General features: G+C 39.6%; 1 protein-coding gene across 7 annotated transcripts; it reads left to right on the top strand.

Annotated features, from left to right (window-relative positions):
- The first annotated feature begins 55 nt into the window (after positions 1-55).
- Positions 56-13,213, top strand: rgl3b (ral guanine nucleotide dissociation stimulator-like 3b). 7 transcript variants are annotated; one of them, XM_081711088.1, is made up of 18 exons: positions 56-156; positions 3,452-3,738; positions 4,676-4,720; positions 5,185-5,354; positions 5,491-5,636; positions 5,759-5,956; positions 6,204-6,307; positions 6,502-6,586; positions 7,478-7,549; positions 7,915-7,935; positions 8,093-8,179; positions 8,445-8,477; positions 8,841-8,962; positions 9,187-9,285; positions 9,414-9,537; positions 10,588-10,848; positions 11,873-11,987; positions 12,250-13,213. In XM_081711088.1, exons 1-18 carry the CDS (start codon positions 124-126, stop codon positions 12,405-12,407), a joined length of 2,160 nt encoding a protein of 719 aa, XP_081567214.1. In that variant the 5' UTR covers positions 56-123; the 3' UTR covers positions 12,408-13,213. The 7 variants fall into 7 exon arrangements, with proteins under 7 accessions (XP_081567214.1, XP_081567210.1, XP_081567215.1 ...); XM_081711084.1 differs by having other exon boundaries at positions 5,729-5,956; XM_081711085.1 differs by having other exon boundaries at positions 85-410; positions 5,729-5,956.
- Positions 13,214-19,563: the final 6,350 nt, after the last annotated feature.

The following is a 19,563-nucleotide window of genomic DNA, read 5'->3' as shown; positions in this document are numbered from 1 at the left end:
TTTGGCACTTGTGTTATGAAATGTTCCGTTCAGGACAGAAACGCCTCCTTCGCAATAATATACCTCCCACTTCATAAGTACAGATCGCACAGGTAGGGCCCGCTGAGACGGTGGGAATATGCGATGGCAACAGGCAAACGTCGGGCGAGCAAGAGTGTAGGATTATCTTCATTTGCTTTTACGTTACGAAACTTGCTTCTTTTGCTTATTGGAAAACTAGATGCTTGTCTGTATTACGCGTTGGCGTCTCAAGATTATACTTTGAAATCGATCAGACTTAATCCTCTTATTTTTCTCAGTTTTTTTGCTTTTAAATGATACATTTTAATAAGATATCAATATGAAAGGAATTACGCCGTAGGATTATCAAGAGACCTTACTGAGAGATGGGAAAATGGGAGTTAACGATGGTAATGTTTTGTGCTTTTATTGCAATTTTGCCAGCGTGTATTATTGCAAAGTTATTTTATATACAGATACCCCTATATAGCCTATTTTTCGGTGTCTACTAATGCTGAATGCAACATGTTACAAAGAAACAAAAATTCTAGGATAACGCAATTTAACGATTTAAAATAGGTTCCTTGCGGGAAAATCCAATATCAACACCTGTCGTTCATATATCATGGCTGAGTGTCTGGACTGTCAGCCTCGGTCATTGGATGTAGGTCGAAGGCGCGGTACGTTTTTGTGCCTAGGCCAAGTCCGTTTTAACAGGATTCTGGCACCCTGTGTAATTGCAGTCGAGATGGTTGTGCATTGATTCGTTTGGTTAAAGCTAGGCTTATTTATTTACACATTTGCACTTTCTCATGTTTTCTCTCATTTTCTTACAAGCAGTGTTTACTTCCCAGTGCTTGGAATGTTTCTTGTACTAAGTTAACTGTCTTTAATTGCATTTATGTGAATATGTTAGTACAGCATAAAGAAACGCGAGTTTTCCACATTTGTGTATAGACTATCAATAGGTGTATAGGTTATGAGGAAGCGTCTAAGCAGTTTCGTAGCCCTAACAATAGCACAGCACAGTCACCAGCCTCTTCACAAAGATACCCTGCTGATTTAATATAGACATAGACCCTGTTTCGTTAGTTCTTACTAAGAGCTTCTTTCTTTTGCTGAGTCTCGTCGTTACTGACGTTATATAATTAGCCGATGACGCACAGGCGATGCAAAACTCGCCCAGGGCTTATTTGACTGTGGGCGCAGGTATCATGTACCGCTGGCTGACCACTATATACATTTGGCTCTCAGACATGGACGTCAGCCACCACACCAAAGAAAAGCGGTTTGTTCTGCAGCTTGTATGGCTGTCATTATATATCCACACTTGACTTGAGGATAAAATTACCTTTCCTGACTTGAACAGGAATAGCCATGACTAAACTTTTGGATTTCTTTAAACAGGATTTTATTTATTTATTGCATTTCTTGAAACAGAATTGCATGACTTGATAATTCTAATCACATCTCCCATTGTAGAATAACTGACCCGCCTCTGAGTATCTGTTCTGCAGAGATACAAACATCTGTTTGTATGTCTGTCCCTTTAGCACTTTTTTGTAATGCATCTGTAATTCAGGCTAGAATAAACGACATAGTTCTGCTTACTATACAATCTATGTCATGTAAAAGGAAAAAAAACATTTGTAAAATGACAGAACTTCATCTTGTGGTAGTGATTATTTTCCTCATGCCTTCTCATGCCTGTGCACTTGACATGAATCTCTCATTATCTGATTTTAGCTGTCTAATGTGAGTAAATTTAGTGTTTCTCACAGTAGATTGACTTAATAAAATATGGAGGATCTCTGTATGGGAAGGATAGATTTATGGTTAAGAGAACATATGAAATATTGTCCTCAGGATGTTTGGAACAGAGTATTGAACCACAGCCAACCCCCCCGCCCCCCCCCAGGTTTCTTCTCCAGCAGAACAGACTACTCTCCATAGAATATCCAAGCACACAAGTATTGGCTGAGGGTTGAAACAGAAGACTCCATGAGTGTAGACACCCAGGAGCAGGATTAGATACACCCTTAACAGCAAGAGTTAAAGTACAACAAAAGGCCTGATGGAAAGTTCCAGGTATAATAAGCTTTGGAAAGAAAAGTGTTATTCAAACACTACTGAGAGCATATGAAAGACACACTAAATTGTAAACAGTGTGAGGATTAATTTAATAAATGTTATTAATGTAGGTTTATCGGTGTGGTGATGCCACACTCTGTCCCTGTGAGGTAATGCCCCAATGTTCCATGTGTTTTTTCTTTGAAATGCAGCAGCAACCTTCTCAAGATGATGAGCTGGGTTTGTTCATTTACATTAAACAAAGGACCCACCTAATGCTTATGCACCAGAAGTGATAATGAACTCCTGTCCTCTGTGGAAGCAGAGATCAAGGAATGCATCTGAGGTAGCTAAGTTATGTTTGAGGACAGCTGACCGCAATAAATAATGGAAAGTTCAGACAGCATGTTCTTCACGGTACATGAAAACAAATGCTAAAATGCTCTGCCTATTGATACAAGTTGCATTAGTACACACAAAATGGTCTGCATTCAGGAACAGACAAAAACACCTGAAACACCCTGTGTAAACGTTCATTTTAAAAAATCTGACAAAATCACAGTTATTTCATACTAATGAAATGTGAACAGAATCACTCCCTACAACATCACAAATCTTTGCCCTGAAGTTGAATTCATATTTTAAAGGTGTTTCACTTGTGGACTCATATCTTTGTGTATTTTGCTTACTGTTGTCTCTGTGTATTATAGTGAGACACTGAAGAGCCATAAACAGCAGTTTAAGAAGCTTCTCAAAACCCCTCATTATGAGCTTTTTACAGGAGACTTTAGTTAGATGATTCAGCAAAATTATTAGCCAGCGAAAAGTTCACCTGTGTCATGCATGAATGATTCATGTGTTGACTTGTCCTCCCCTGTGTCTTTTGCTGACATTGCCCTCTGGCTGGTTCTTTTGAGGAAATTATCTTGTGCTGTCTATCCCAGCAACTGTTTGCTGTGGGTTACACTATGCTGCTTTTAGCTGACTCCACGAACATCACTGTTTCCCCAAACAGAAGTTATTGAGGGCTGCAAGTAGCTGCAGGTTGAACTAAACAGACGGCTTAGAATTGCCAATGTTCCAATGAGAAAATAGCTCTCCTTGGAAAATTGCTTGTTTTTTTTTACTGTCGTGCCTTGTAATGCTAAGCATTCCTGCTTGACTGCAGAATCTAGGCTGTACAGTCATGGAACAGCAAAGTGAAAGAAGCTTGAGCATGGTCTAGATTTGCACCTTCTTGCTGTAATGCAATTAAATATGACTTTGGAGTAGGCAGCAGGCCTCTCTTTGAAAATATCCAGTCTTACAGTACAAAAAGGCCTGTTTCATTCAGCCCTACTCTAAAAGCGGAGGCTTGCTCTGTTTGCGTTGGTGTTCCCAGGAGCCAGTTCAGGAGTGGGGTGAGGAGTATGAGGATGGCGCCGTGTTCGGGGTGACCCTACGCAGGGAGCCTGTCCCGCAGTTGAGTGAGGCGGAGGCATGTGCATGCTCGGCCTTTGTGCAGTACCGCACATATAAGGTGCGGAGGCTGAAGGCAGCCACCCTGAAGCGACTGGTGGCCCACCTGCTTGAGCCCTGCTGCCAGGAGAACCACTACGGGAGGATCCTCCTGTCCACATACCGCACTTTTACCAGTTCCAACGAGCTCATCGAGATGCTCTTCCAGAGGTCGGTGGGTGTGTGTGTGTACAAGCACACATATGTGTATGTGTCCGTGAGTTTCTGTGTGTTACTGAATGACTGTATGCCTCTGGGAACCTGTGGATTTCAAGGTATGTGTTGGTAGAGTTATATGCCTATGCCATTCAAACCATGCATGTTTGATTGCATGATAGTGTGTGTCTGTGGACCGAATGACATGTACATGTGTGTCTGGGTGTGCACAAACACATGAATTTGTTTAGCACCATATCATCCTACCTGGAGTTCCAGCATTTTCCAGATTCTTTGATATGTCCCTATCACACTGTTGCCATGAACTCAGATCCACTGTGCTACATGGAATTCTGGAAGTATTTTCATTCTGTTATCAAAGGAACTTTTCCAGGAGGAGTCATGAGCTTTTCTCTGGAAATATTGACACCATGGAGTGTGACCATAGGCTTTTTAAAAACTCATATTAATTGGTGCCACAAGCCTCTTTTTTATTTGTTCTTTACCCAAAGCAGACACATTCCAGAGAATCACTGCATAGCACCAGTAAAATTGGCTTGCAAGGCTGCCATGAAAGAATGTTGAACGTGTCATTTGAAGGACATGTTCTTCATAAACACCACCTGAAAAAAGACCCTAAACAAAGGCAGGCTTAACTAATCAGACGTATTGCGTCACCCCTCATAGACCAAATATCTGTTTGACCACGTTGGCATTAAAGACAATTGTCATTTTCAAACAAATGCTTATTACAGATAGCAATAGGTGCTGTTTAATTTGCTGCTAGGGACTGTTTTTTCTGCATATTCTGATTTGCTAGAAGAATAGCACAGTACTTTTTGTAACTAATGTTTAGGTTGCAGGGCAAGTTTTAAAATCTAGACAAAGCTATCTGTTTAATAAAAGTAGTACTCTGCCCCATATAAATATGTTTTTTAATCCTCTTAAACAGGGATGTTTTTGCATCTGAGCTGGACAATAGTGAGTGTCATAAGAGGTAAGAGGCTTAATAAAACTATTTACCCCAAGCCAGTTTCAGCATTGTTTCTTTGGTAAATCTGTAAAAGAAATTCCTGTCTTTGGACTTTCTTTTTCATTGACTATGAAAATATCGTTAGGAAAACAATGTCTAAAGTTTGTTTTATGGGCACCTTGAATGAAATGTAGAATTGGAGCAACTAACCCCATTGACAGTGGTAGCTCATTGGTTAAGGTACTTGACTAATAATTGGTAGGTTGCCAGTTCAATCCCCACCACTGGCACGTTGCCGCTGTTGGGCCCCTGAGCAAAGCCTTTAAACATCAATTGCTCAAGTTGTATTCAGTCATAATTATAAGTTGCTTTGGATAAAAGTGTCAGCTGAATGCTCTAAATGTAACTCTCTTAATGAGCAAATGCTTCAGGACCAGAGTACATCAGCATGCTTCAAGAGAAGATTAAGTAAGTATATTGTTTTGCAGCGCTCTGTGGACTCTGCTCCAGACCTGGTTAGATGAGTTTGCTGAGGATTTCCTGGACCCCCCAATGCACTCCTCTCTTCGCTTGATGTGCTTGCAGCTGAGACAGCACCCATCTCTCTCTCCCTTGGCCAAGTGCTATGAGGGTCTACTGAAGAGATTCCAAGCAGAAGGTCAGACATATGCAACCAAGACATCATACAAAAAATTACCACATGTAGTGCAGCCCTGCATCATGGTGTCAGCGTCTTGTCTGTCATGTGGCAATACTCACTAACAATGTGCTGCAATGGTTCTTTGTCCTCTCAGATGTTGGGGGTAATGATGATCTGGAAGAGGAGTCAGGGGTGCATCAGGAAGAGAAGGACGTAGAGAGGGATGAGCTTACCAATCAGACAGACTTCATGGACTTCTCTGTCACAGAACTCGCAGAACAGCTCACCAGACTGGATGCTGTGAGTGTGCTATAAGTCCTGCTCCTGATTGGATCTATAAATCTAAGTCCAATAACCCAGAAATATGAATTCTCTTCTGTATGGTGTTGTAGGAATTGTTTATGAAGGTTGTGCCCTTCCAGTGTCTGGGCTGTGTATGGTCTCAGAGAGACAAGAAGGAGAACCTCTCGCCCACCATCCGTGCCACCATTGCCCAGTTCAATGCCATCACCAATAGAGTCATCACATCGCTGCTGTGTCATTCCACATCTCCTTCCAGTCCATTGTCCACTCCTAGCCAAAGAGCTAGAGTCATTGAGAAATGGATACAAGTGGCACAGGTTAGATTCTTTAATTGGTGCTTGCTTACCAAAAAGAGTATATTCCTGGCAAGCATATTGTCAACGTGTTTCTGCACCATTGTCAAAACCTTTAAACATAAAATCCTTTAAACATAAACATAGGTTTATGTTACTGATTATTTTACTATTGTTTTGGGTCCCATGCTGGGTTACAGCAATTCAAGAGTGTCACATATGCAAATAGTTATTATGTATGCAAGTAGCCTGCTTTTACCTGTTACCATAGGAGTGCAGACAGCTGAAGAACTTCTCCTCCCTGAGGGCCATTTTGTCTGCCTTGCAGTCCAACCCTGTTTATAGGCTAAGAAAGACCTGGACAGCTGTGAGCAGGTATTAAACAACCCTCACAGAGGGTTGACTTAGACAAGAGGTCAGTTAGGAAATACTTTTTAGTTAACGTTCATATAACCATTTTCTTAGAGTCGGATCACACATTATCAAAGGTGTAATGTAGATCTTTTACAATTTTGGAAAATTACAATGTGTTACACTTTGTTTTTACCTGAGTGGTTTGTACTTTATAGAGATAGTGTGAGCATTTTTGAGAACCTGTGTGAAACTTTTCCTGATGAGAACTGTGTAATGAGCAGCAGAGAAATCCTTGTGGAGGTAAGATCTCATATGCTCTTTCATATGTGTACACACACACACACACACGCACACAGTGTTATTATCCCAGAATATTGTCTTGATTTTTTAAAAGAAAAAAACCCTTGTCATTACACATTGCTGACATTTTCTCTTTAAAACACCATTCACAATTTGTTAATGAATAGCAAGATGGTTAACTGTTACCAAGTAACACTTCAATAATCTTGTTATACTTGTGCTCAAAGAGCTAAGAGCCCTCACTGTGGGGGCCAGGGATCCATGTTGAAATGTGGTATGCTCTTTGTGCTACTTGTTTGCTCAGTATTGTTCTTGTACACACAGACGTTTCTGTAGTGTACAAATTCTCAGTGCTTGCATCACTAGGTTCAGATTCTCCTTTATGGCAGTAGGGAGTGTTCACCACTATAGATGATGATTTTGTTTATTCTATTATTTTGGGTTACTTTGAAGTTAGTTAAATGTATAATTTTGTACATATTAGCTGCTGACATAATTCTGTGTACACACTCTTCCTAATTATTTATTCTAGAATCAATCATGTGTGTTTAGTATTTCTGGAAAATGTTTATTTTGCATGCTTGTTTGTACCTTTGAAGAAATAAGTAACTCCTACATGTGGCACTTTATGGTAGCTATTTGTCTACCATTGACTAAGCAATTAATCTTTGTTTTCCATAGTCTGCCAGTTCTGTCCTGAATAGAAGGTAGATTTTGTGAACATTTTAGCAAGACACATAATAATCAAAAGCAATAAATCGGAAGCATGAACAGTATCGCACAAAAGAAAATGATTGATATGATGCTAATCTGTTCACTTATACTTGCAGGATGGGTGCAGGGCAGAGTGAGTGTGTGGATGAACTGATGACTGCTTTTTACATGTTTTAGGATGGGAGCCAGGCAGCTGTGGATAACATTTCACCCAAGACATCCCAGCAGTGCTCCATGTCCGGACAAATGGTAAATCCCTCCTCCTAATGTGCAGGGAGACTCATTTATGGTTCAGAGTCCTGACTCGATTACAACAACACTACCAATCACTGTTTATGAATAAGCAAATTGGGCACTTTCCTCTAATTGTAAAAAAAGAAAAGGAAACGTCAAGCAGATGTGTCATCAGTTTGGCCCTTTGTCAGAAAAAGGCAGTAGGAATGAAACCGGCTAAATAATGTCCATGCATTGTTTAATTTAGAAATTGAAACAATGTGTTATAAGAAATTACATGAAAGGAACTTCTCTCTTTGTGTGTCTGTGTCTCTCTCTGCCTCTCTCTCTCCATTTGATGTCAAATATGAAACCACTGTGGTGATTCACTGCCTTGGAAGACAATGAGCATTCGTGAGAGAGCAAGTGGATTTAATGTGTTTTGACATTAAACATGACATTACTGCAGTGTTTATGAATAGTTATGTTTTAGGCTCTTCCTATAATCTCATTGCCTGTGGGGCATACTAACTGATTAGAGTTAATGAGCATTTGGCTAATGCCAACCTTTTTTTCCAGAGCACCACCAACAGAGCAGTGCCTTACCTGGGAACGTATTTGACTGTTCTTACTATGCTGGATACGGCACTCCCTGATACTGTGGAGGTGAGATTTGAAATATGACAATAATTCATGCTTGAATGAGATTCTGAAAGCAGTCATGTGTCTTTGGATGAATGATTGCATATCTTGACTAAAATGTTAAACTCTGCAGTGTTAAAGCAGCCTGTGAAAAATTAGCCCCACTAGAAGGGCATACAAACAGAATGTGCTGTGGGCCACCAAATGGGATTTTTGTGCTGTGGGGAGTGCAGGTCTTACAGTTAAAGATGTGGTTACCAAACTTTTTCTCTTTTTTCTTTGCCATCAGTGTGGACTCATAAATTTTGAAAAACGGAGGAGGGTGAGTTTCTGGCTTTCTGCAGCAGTTGAATCGGTATACACATGACCAGCTCTCCAAGTGTGCGTATCACATTGCATGTTTTATTAATACACACTGGTGATACCCCAGGGGTATGAGCTCTGAACCCAGGGGAAATCTTCTGATGTCCTTTATTACAGAGTATTGGTACAGTGGGGAGTTCATGTTGGCTAACTTAAACCCAGTTCGTTTACTGAGTAATGTTCCCATTGTAGCTCATGGAGGGTAATGAAATCTAATGCTCACCTGGGCTGTGTGAATGTTTACACAGCCATGCTGGCAATGATTCCCCGCATTATGCCTTCACTAGCCTTCTCCATCTCTCCCTGCCCATCTTCTGTACAGGAGTATGAGATCTTATGGCAGATCCGCCAGCTGCAGGCGTCCTGCTCCCAGTACGTCCTGCCTCATCACCCTCTGATTGAGACATGGCTTCAGAGCCCAAGGAGGTTGACGGAGCAGGAGAGGTGAGGGTCCATCACCTGCTGGGAGGACTCTGTTCAATGAAAATGTACAACTAAATAACAATGGACCGAAATACACTGACATGGTTATGTTTTGCTGAATATAATGAGGACTGTGTGTAAAATTACTCATGTTTACTGCACCATGATTTATTCTAACACTGAGCTGCACTTTGATTTTATTCTTCAAGTGTAGAGCTCAGGATCTCTGTATTTCCCCCTTTTAGCTATGACTTTTCAAGGCAGCTGGAGCCTCCCCTCGACACCAGTCCACCATCCAGAAGTGGGGCCTGGACTCACCACGCACTCTCTAAGAAGCTCACTGCGTAAGTATTAGCCTTCAGAAGCACTGCTAGGTCAACATAGCATCCCCTAATTTGCGCAACCTAACACAAATATGATATGTAGTGCACAGTGCATATCAGACTATGAAACTGTGTGTATGTGTGCTCAGCCTCTTGAGTACAACTGAGGGCTCCAGAAAGAATGCTGACCAGATCAGCGTATCATCATCTGGATCCAGCAGCTCTGAAATGGAGGAAATCTCTACCCGTCAGTCCTCTCCTCCTGGACCACAGGTGCTACAAGTGCGCACGCGCGCACACACACACACACACACACACACACACACACACACACACACACACACACACACACACACACACACACATATACTCCCAAAGCAGACATCCTTCTGTGCACTCAGGTGCCACTGTCACCTCTCCCCTTTAACTAAACAATAGTACTAAACAATAACATTAACATTATCCACAATAGTCTATCAAATTCATATTATCTAAAGGTTCAGCAGACTATTTTGTGCACATGGATGTATTTACTCAACACATTCATTCATTATAATGTGACCAACAGTGGATTGCTCTCCATTGTTTCAATGGTTTGTTCTCCATTGTAGTTTCACATAATGACTAGCCAGTCCTTGGGATTCCTGTGTCATCCAAAATGGAATGTACTTCATTTTCTATTGACCTGGATTTTGCAACATGATTGTAGATCTGTTTGCACTGTTCACAGCTCTTGAGTGAAACCTGTGCTGGCTCAGTCTATCAGCTGTCATCCTAATGTAATAGTTATCACTTCCTGAAGCACACAGCTGCAATACCTGAGATGCTTTCAGAGAAGTGCACATTTCTTAGATTCTTAAGATCCATGCTGTGACATTCTTTTTACTCTGCAGTGGATCATGGCAAAATTGGTATTAAATGTCATCTGAAGAAAGGCATGAGTGAAATGAAAAGAAGTTTGGGTTGTGCTATACCAGGTGCTTGGTGGTTGTGATTCGTCCCACTAGTGTCCATTCTGCAGTGCAGGTTAGTGTAGAAAACCCAGCCCAGTTTGTAGCTGGCTCATAAGATCCTGTCCAACAAGATGCAGTAGAATTCCCTTTGTAGGAGCTGCTAACATAGCAGCAAACTTCCTCCTATTTGTGGAAAGGGCTTCCATTGCTCACGTTCTTTCAACAGTGTTGGTGCATGCCCAGGCCTCAAAGTGCCACAAAACAAACTATAAAGTTACAACTGTCCTGTGGACCTGAGGAGGACACCAGAGTGCCATATTTAGTTGCACTTCAGTGATGTCATGACCCACATCTCTTCTCCTACCTTTAGTCCCTCTCTGGCTCTTGCCAAAACATGGTGGAGGCACCTCCCTCCACTCCTTCTCCGGACTCCTCCACACCCTCCTTGCACTTCCAGGCCGACCCTGTGGCTCCTTCGCCATCCTCTTCCTCAACTCCGTCCAAGTTGAACCACAAGCACTCCATCTCCATGACCTCCCTGCCCATGTACAACAGGCAGGTGGCTGACTCCTGCATCATCCGGGTCAGTGTGGAGCCCAGAAGCAACGGCAACATGTACAAGAGTATCCTGGTGAGTGCCAACTGGCTAGCCAAGGTCCTGCCTTTCTCTAGCTTTTGATGAAGGGACATAGGAGGGGAGAGCTTGTGCTGTATCTGGTACTGGTAGGTTTGATATGCACGCAAGTAAGCAAGCAGTTTATATAGCACTTTTTACAACAGCTGTTGTCACAAAGCAGCTTTACATGTGTCTGGGTCCAAGCCCCAATAGAGAAGGCCAAAGGCGACAGTGGTGAGGAAAAACCCCCTAAGGTTGAGAAGAAGAAACCAAAATTCAAAAAGGGGTACCCATCCTCCTCTGGTTGACATCAAACAACATGATGACATGGATGAAAATGAAGAAAAATAACAAATGTGAACTAGGAATAATTTTACAATAAGTGGGGGGTTTATATTGATATCAATCTTGAATTCTGAAGCGTGACAAGGCAATAGTGTATCAATGTGCAGGGAAAACTGTGGTGGAAGGCCAGCTCGGGATTTCATTCGTCACCACGCAAACGAACTTGTGGTGATGGTGCAGTGACAGGTGGGCAGGAAGGCAGACAACTTCATGGTAGAAGAGAATGGTCCAGCGACAGGGGAGGGTTGCTTAGTCTTGGTTAGATTCCACCTGAAAGGGTAGGGAGACTGGATTTGTATAAATGTTCAACATGTATCTGAGATTAGATTAGGTTTTTACAACTAGGAATGATCAAATCAGTGTGTTTCTTTTAAGAAATTATGAGAAGATAATTTGCAACAAATTCTGCATTCGTGCTAGTCCAAAAAGGCTTCATTGGAAGAGAATTTGTCAGGGCATGTGGCTTTGGTAGCCAGTACCACATAATGCCTTAACTCAGATCATTCCAAGTGCCAAAAGGTTTTCTAAACAATAAACCAGGCCAGTACTGCTGGGTTGCTGTGTTTATGATTAACATAACTGGCATTCCTAAAAATTAATTACTCTATATCAAACACTAAAATAGATAAAACCCCATTTAACCCTAATTAACCCCATTTAAATAGATTGACTGAACATTGTGTGTCCTTAACAGCTGACCAATCAGGATAAGACAGGCCAGGTGATTGAGAAGGCTCTGCAGAAGCACAACCTGGAGAACAGCAGTGCGCAGGACTTCACCCTCATCCAGATACTGCCTCATGGCAAAGGTGTGTGGAAAGCAACTGGGCTGAACAACTCTGCAGAAACTATATTTTAAGGATTAAAATATATGTATTATAAAAATATACAATAACTCTGTTCTTTGGGAGGGGTCTGTCTGTCTATCTATAAGACATCCCTTGTTGGAAAGCCTATATCTGTAACCGGACCATGGCCCAGTTGTTATGCCATTTCTGAAGTAGGCGTACCTTCTTGTGGAATGGGCTTGCTGGATGCAGATGGATACTGTTGTCTTCTTTTCATTTTCAGAGCTTATCATTCCAGACAAAGCCAATGTCTACTATGCCATGTCTACTTCAGCCAACTATGACTTTGTCTTGCGCCAGTGTTCAAAAAGCCAGAAGAAGCAACTTTCTCGTTCGGTATCACTGTCATCAAACCGGTCCATGAAATTACACCACCCATAATAGCACCCCTAGTGCCCTGGAGAGCTCTTGACAAAAATGAAAACTGCACAGGACTATGAAATGCCTCTCAAGTCATTATAGCTTTTAAGTTTATATGTAAAAACTGTATATAGTATTTGTAAAAATATTTAATCTTATTTAATGTTAAATATTTGCTTATTTTAAATAATTTTTTTTTTTTTTTAACTCAATGTGCAACCTACCTTGAACTTGATGAAAAACTGCTTTTGGTGAGTCAGGACATGCATCTCTAAACTCCAAGAAGTGTACAGGCATTATGTGCATGATCTCACAACAGAGGCACATTGTTTGTAATGGAAAGTAGCAGCGGGGCATCCCCTTGAGCCCCTCTCTCTCAGCAGATGCCAGACCCACAGCTACATGTCCCATGACACAGACATGCTGTACAGTTTGCATACATATGAAAAAATATACATGCACACACAAGCCACACACAAGCCACACACAAGCACCCACTCATTGCAAGCAATGTGGCTTGAGAGTTGAGATTGTCGGTTTCATTGGAATACTGTTATTTTTATAATCAGTATACACCTCGTAGTTATGACATCTGAGAACTGGACTGGAGAAAAAATGCAAGACAAAATACACAAAATCAGCAGTTTTGCAATAAAGATAACTGCATTTTCTTAGAGCTTGGACAATTTAGATTTTGCCTACCTCCAAAGTACCTTCAAGATGTTTCTTGCACTATGTAAAAATTCAATAGAATTATTCTTATGATAAAAACTAATACATATTGAAAACACTACAATATATTAAACTATATATTTTTTTATTTAAAATGTATTCTTCTGTGACTTTTTTAAAAGGATAGTAATCATGCATGGTTATCTAAATGTTGTTGTTATTATTATTATTATTATGAAGAAGAAGAAGAAGAAGAAGAATCTTATCAGTCGTAGTAGTAGTAGTAGTAGTAGTAGTGAGTTTTACACTGTGGTAGATGTGGTCACTTCCCTAGTCTATATCCTACATTAGAATGGTACTTTCTGTCCTTTCAAGCTGGTTTTGTTTACATAAGCATCTGAATGACAGCTGAGAGGCTCAGGTAAAGTCTAGCATATGCCCTACAGAACTCATGTAGTGGATTGTTTGCTCTCTCTCTCTCTCTCTCTCTCTCTCTCTCTCTCTCTCTCTCTCTCTCTCTCTCTCTCTCTCTCTCTCTCTCTCTCTCTCTCTATATATATATATATATATATATATATATATATATATATATATATATATATATATATATATATATATATATATATATATATATAACATAAACATTTAATGGGCATGTTTATGCAGACAATCAAAATCTTGTCTATTACATTATTATTTAATGTAAAAAAAAAACAAAAACAAAACTATACAGTTTCTTAAACCACATATCTTAAGTATAATTTATTTTTCTATAGCTGTAGCCTCCTCCTCATGTAGTGTAGAATAGAAGGCCAAGGCAGCAAATCTTACAACCCATCTCATAGGTTGCCTAAAGAGAGAAATATAATCAGGTTAATAAAAAGTCTGATCTTAAGCAGCACAGCATGTGCTGCAAATGTTGCTCTGGGGTTCAGTGGGTGTTGTGGTTGGCAGAGACACACATTCAGATCATAATGTTCTGTTCATATAGTAGCATGGTGACATCGATTGGGGGTGTGTTTGTGTATGTGTATGTGTGTGTGTGTGTGGGGGGGGGGGGTAATGTTGACTGCACACAGACAGGTGCAGTGGCATTCCACAGCCAGCATGTCTAGAGTGACAGGAACTCTACAGAGCTTCAAAAGGCCCAACCTGGAGCCCTGCAGTTTTGGAGCTACTCTGCAACTCGACAACATTGTCCAGTGTGCCTGACGGCCATGCTCTCTAAAATGCTTTGCAGTTTACCAGTTCCACACTGGGGCTCTAGTCTCTGATACTCTTTAAGATCTATTCTTTAAGGCTTAAAAACATGTTGCATGAAAATGGTATTGCTATGTGAGGTACATTTATGAACCTGACAACAGATATATTAGTTGATTATGATCTTTAAAGTAGTTTTTTAATCACAAAAGAGATAAGCTTGCACTACTGATTCATGTTTTTTTTTTAACATAGGTTAAGAGACTTTTCACATAACAACAACTTTGAAGAAGCAGCTTGTAAATCTGAGCTTTGATTCTGAGGTTTGTGTTTTTGTAACTCACACAGTGTTATATTTTTCTCTTATTTCATTTGTATTCTGTAATCCAAAATTTTTCAACAACATTCTGTACATGCTGATTATGCTTGGATATATTCATGCAGTGCTGGTCTCTAAAGAGTAAAAAGGACCCGAGGCCTTATGACCAGCTCAGTTGTACCTTCTCAGTAATTCTACCCTGAAAAATTGCATATTGATCTGTAGACCAAATAAATTTAGGCCTCAGGGCTTGAGTGTGGGAACACTCATTTTCTAAGTGTGCTTTAAGATTGTACATAATAATAATAATAATAATAATAATAATAATAAAATAATAGGATTATTATTAGTAGTAGTATTGTTATTACTATTATTATTATTAAGAATAACAACAACCTAGTTCATTAGTTACTAACAGAATTCTAAGCTCAGATGATTTTCTAAGCCTTACAGAACTTTATATAGTTTTGGGAGTCATTACATTATTCAATATAAAGAACTTTATTACATATAACCACAATCATTCTGGAAAATTATAATTAACCTTTGTTTATTTATACACTGTTCTTCTCATGGTCCCCATGACAGTAATGATTTCTCATAGAAAGACATTCAAGGTACTAATGGCAGGCTTCTGATCAGCCAAGCTATGTGCACTTTTTCAAGTATGCTTAAAAGCACAGTACAGCTTGAAACTTGCATATGTTCTATTTATGTCCCTCAGTGATGTCAGAATACATAACACAGCAGGTTTTATGTGGAGAATTTATTCTTCTGTTTTACACCAAAAACAATCTGAGTTGTATCAATCTACAGTATACACTGATAATTTACAAAGACTGTTGTATAAACCATTGTTTACACGTCAACATGTCTACTACTATTTTGAACTACTTGTGCATTTAAATATTAATCTAGTACATTAGTGGCATATTTTATCTTGGTGGAAGAGTGCATATTTTACAGTTCACTCCTTACCACTGTCACGATTAGACCCTTCCATCTTCCGTTTTCCCTGTCGTGTGCTTAGTTCCGTTCCATAGTTTCGTTTTGTCCTCACATTGTTTGATTGCTTACACCTGTCCGTCGTTTCTAGTTCATGTATTTAAACCCTGTTGTGTGCCTTGGTCGTGGCTGTTCATTGTTTGAATTTGTGAATGTGTTTCTTTGTATTCCGTGCCTTTGTGCGTATCTTAGCCTTCGTGTTTCCTAGCCTTAGTTATAGCCTGCTTCCCCGTTTGCCTTCGCGTGTGTGTTTTTGTTAAGTCATGTATTCCCGTACTCTCCGTGTCGGCTCCATGACCCTGGACTGCCTAGACGACTCTGATTTTGCATTTGCCCCTATTAAATCTCGCTCTTCTCTGCACATGCGTCCGCCTCCTTACCGCTCAACGTTACAACCACATTAATCCATTACAGCATTTTGTAAGATGTTTTTTTTTCTTTTTTTAAATTAAACTCTTTAGAAAATGGTATATATATATATATATATATATATATATATATATATATATATATATATATATATATATATATATATATAAATTGCATTTAAAATGTTGTATTTTATATAACTTTATATTTTTTAATGATTTATCTTTAGAACTGAAGTCAAAATGGCCAAGTCAAGTTTTCATTGGAAAGTACAGCACTAGGGCCACAGTTCCAGCAGTTGTCTGACAAGTTAATGCTGCTTTCCTGTTTAAAGGAGCAATAAGTCATTTTTCCAATGACGTTTCAATTTTCCAATGATGCTACAAAACAGCCATTTTGCTGACACCTAGTGGCCTAAGAGATGCTGTACTAAATCTATTTTAAACCTGACCTCCATGTCGGGCAACCCCATATAGAAACCGAAGTACAAATCAGTTTGATTCCTTACCTCGTGTGAGCTGCATTTTATAGGAAAAATGTAAAAATGATAATTACTTTCAGAAATATTATTTCCTACTTTTTGGTGCTAAAATGATTTAATGCTCCTTTAGAGTTATAATCATCCCAGAAAATGAGTGAATTCTGAGTCCTGACTCCTAGATACACATACATGCGTGTGTGTCTATGGTCCAAGCCACCCGATTGACTTCATAGTTATTTGCGTGGAAGGCATAAAATATATGGTGCTGGTTCGCTACCTAGTAATGTTAGCCGGGTAACTCATCTTAATATCTAACGCTAACGATCTCTCTCATTAGCTGGATATCTAACGTTAGTTGTCTGTTACATCCGCCGTGGTCCCTCTAATTTGTAACTAAGATAACTAACCTAGCTAATTTGGTATCCGCGACACCGTCTATCTATCTAAGGGATCCAGATGTTGTTTATATATATATATATATATATATATATATATATATATATATATATATATATATATATATATATATATATATATATATATATATATATATATATATTGCGGTTACTGGCAGCTTTTGTCACAAGTAGGCACATATGCTCTACTTATGAGAGTAGTTTAAAAAGTGTGTTGTGCTCTGCTACAGTCCAGCAGTCGAGTAATACAACACCATACTGTGTCATGGACTGCAAAGATTACAATAAGCTATGAAGTCTAATGAGTGTGTCTCACTATGTAGCTAACGAGCTAAGTCACTGTGGGGTAAAAAATGTTGACACCCTAAATAACTGGCACTGTATAAATTCACTGATCAGATGTCACTGCCACATTTGGTTACTCCCAGCAAAACAACACAGTGACTAGGAATGATGAACAGACAAACGTGAGTGAGATATGAAAAGAGGAACAGGATAAGGTAGGTATTCACTAAAGGGAACTATGATTCAAAACGTGTCCATTTGAACCCAGAACGTGAAGCAGACATGGTAGAATCCGAAACTTTAATTTCAGTTGGTTATATAAGGTCAGTCCGATGTAGGGAAGGGACACCATCTAAGACAATGAAGCGGCAGCAGGGATTCACAGTCACTACAACAGGCCTTCGACTTTTGTGGTCCCGGCTTGCTTGGTTCATGGTGCTATAAAAAGGTCACATAGTCGTTAGTTTGTACCATGTACATGGTGTGCCTGTACCTCCTTACAAAATGTCTCGATCATATGTAATTTTATGATACAATAATTTCTTATAAGATGTATGATTAAATGTGTTTAATATTCTAATTAACGGTTTTGAACTATATTACTATTCTTTTCAACAGAAAATGGTAACAGTTTAATTCTGTCAGAAGACTGCCATGATCAGTGATGCCCCCTGAACAGTGTACATCACCAAATGTGTGGATGCAGCTTTCTAATGTAGACATAATCTTCAAAAAGAGGCAGAAAAACCTAAGACGTAGCATAGAGAGATCGTATCAGCCCAATGAGGTTACTTTCAGGTCCGCTAAGTACAAGATATGCCCAATGTACATTTCAGGTCCCTTCTCTCCATAACGTCTCTCACACACTTATTTAGTCAGTGTTGTCTGTTTTTTGTTCTTGCTCCAAAACCTCTGGCTTCTGGTATTAATTTTCTGCTGGTAATTGTATATGTGTATGGATGTTTGAGTATTAAGCTTGAACTCCTTGCTGCCTGTTTTATTACAGAGGGCACAAATGTGACCACTGACCTGAAACGTTTTCTTCTCTATTGTGTTGAATTAGGCAGACACTGATTCACCTCCCCTGGCCCACGCATAGGCTATGGTTAGAGAATTAACACTGAACACATTCAGAGGACTACCCATAACACTACTTGATATTTTCCCAGAAAATTGTGGTTAGGATGATCTCTTTGTAATCAATCAGTCCTCTTGTAAGCTCAAATGCTTTAAAAGGCTCAAGGCTGGGTGTCTGATGTGTGAAACCACCACCAATTGGGTCTGCCGGAAGAAGCTGCTGCCTATTCTGGTGAGCCAGAGGGTCCAAGCAATCTTTGTCCAATGCTGGGCTCAGGAAAGGTAACAGATAGAAATGCACTTGGTCGATGGGCCTCCTGATCTTTTACATGTCTTTTCTTTGTCCCAATTGCTCATTTTAGATTACCATATTTGGCCTCCATACCCTCTTTTCACTGTCTCTCTCTACATCTATTTGTAACATTCAAGCAAGAACACTAAGCTTAATGGCCAAGTCTCTCAAGTCTTTGATCATCAGGTTTGGGGTGTATGCTTTTTTTTGCAGTACTCAGCTAGAACCTCACTGAAACATCACATAAATAGCACATAAATGGTGGGGACTATGTATTATCTGACTTAATATTTTAGATCAGTTTGCTTACTTTATTTCTTTGAAACACAATGACTTGTGCACACAGAGCAGCTCGAGAACATGAAGAAAACACTAGTTACCACACTACCATGGCCACTACTGTCCTGCAGTTTACAGATCTGCTCCCTAGAAAAAAATAAACACAAAACAAAACATTTTCACTTTCTGTGCTTTCTATTCCTCTTCTGTCCTAACAATTGTTCACTCTGTGTTTTGTCATAGCTGAACTAAAAGCATGTTGTTGAAGGTGAGTGTCTGTCTCCAGACATTGCTAGACATTTGGTTATTTCTTTTTGAATTAATTGCCATACTCTGCCCTGTGTCAGAAATCATTCATACAACCACACACAGAAACCATTGTTAAGACTGTCCTCTGTGGAACCCATTCAGAACTGTGCTGTCAGTCCCCACACTGCCAGTGTTCCGGTCCTGAACCAATTCTTTCTTTCACAAGGGGCAGTAAAAAAAAAAAAAGCAGCAGCTAGGAAGGGCTTAGTGAATGTTGCATACAGTATTTGTGCTGAGGCTTGGAAGTTTTATACATCAGTAAGTTAACATTAAAGTCCCTTTTCAAACATTTAGATGTAGTATTGTGTTCTGCAGCAGTGTGGATTATTGTCATGCCATTAAATATGCAATAGCAAGAAATATTTATTTTCAGATTAGAATTCAAACAAATGTGAACAAATGTTAAATGTTCAGAACAGTGTGTTTAGAACAGTGACATTAAATCTGGAAGTATACCTTTATGTAGAATTCAG

The sequence above is a fragment of the Electrophorus electricus genome, chromosome 3 (genome assembly GCF_041902795.1).
Source record: "Electrophorus electricus isolate QZ-2024a chromosome 3, ASM4190279v1, whole genome shotgun sequence".
Classification (NCBI taxonomy): Eukaryota; Metazoa; Chordata; class Actinopteri; order Gymnotiformes; family Gymnotidae; genus Electrophorus; species Electrophorus electricus.
The sequence above is the reverse complement of the archived record's forward strand: the minus strand, read 5'-3'. Positions and strand labels throughout refer to the sequence as shown.

What these genes read in the sequence shown, in the direction of transcription:
- rgl3b (XM_081711084.1), top strand. Translation starts at nt 124, where the DNA reads ATGGCAACAGGCAAACGTCGGGCGAGCAAGAGT. An exon ending in GCTCCATGTCCGGACAAATG is followed by an intron (nt 7,550 to 7,914) that starts GTAAATCCCTCC and finishes CTGCCTTGGAAG; the next exon opens with ACAATGAGCATTCGTGAGAG. An exon ending in CTCTCTAAGAAGCTCACTGC is followed by an intron (nt 9,286 to 9,413) that starts GTAAGTATTAGC and finishes ATGTGTGCTCAG; the next exon opens with CCTCTTGAGTACAACTGAGG.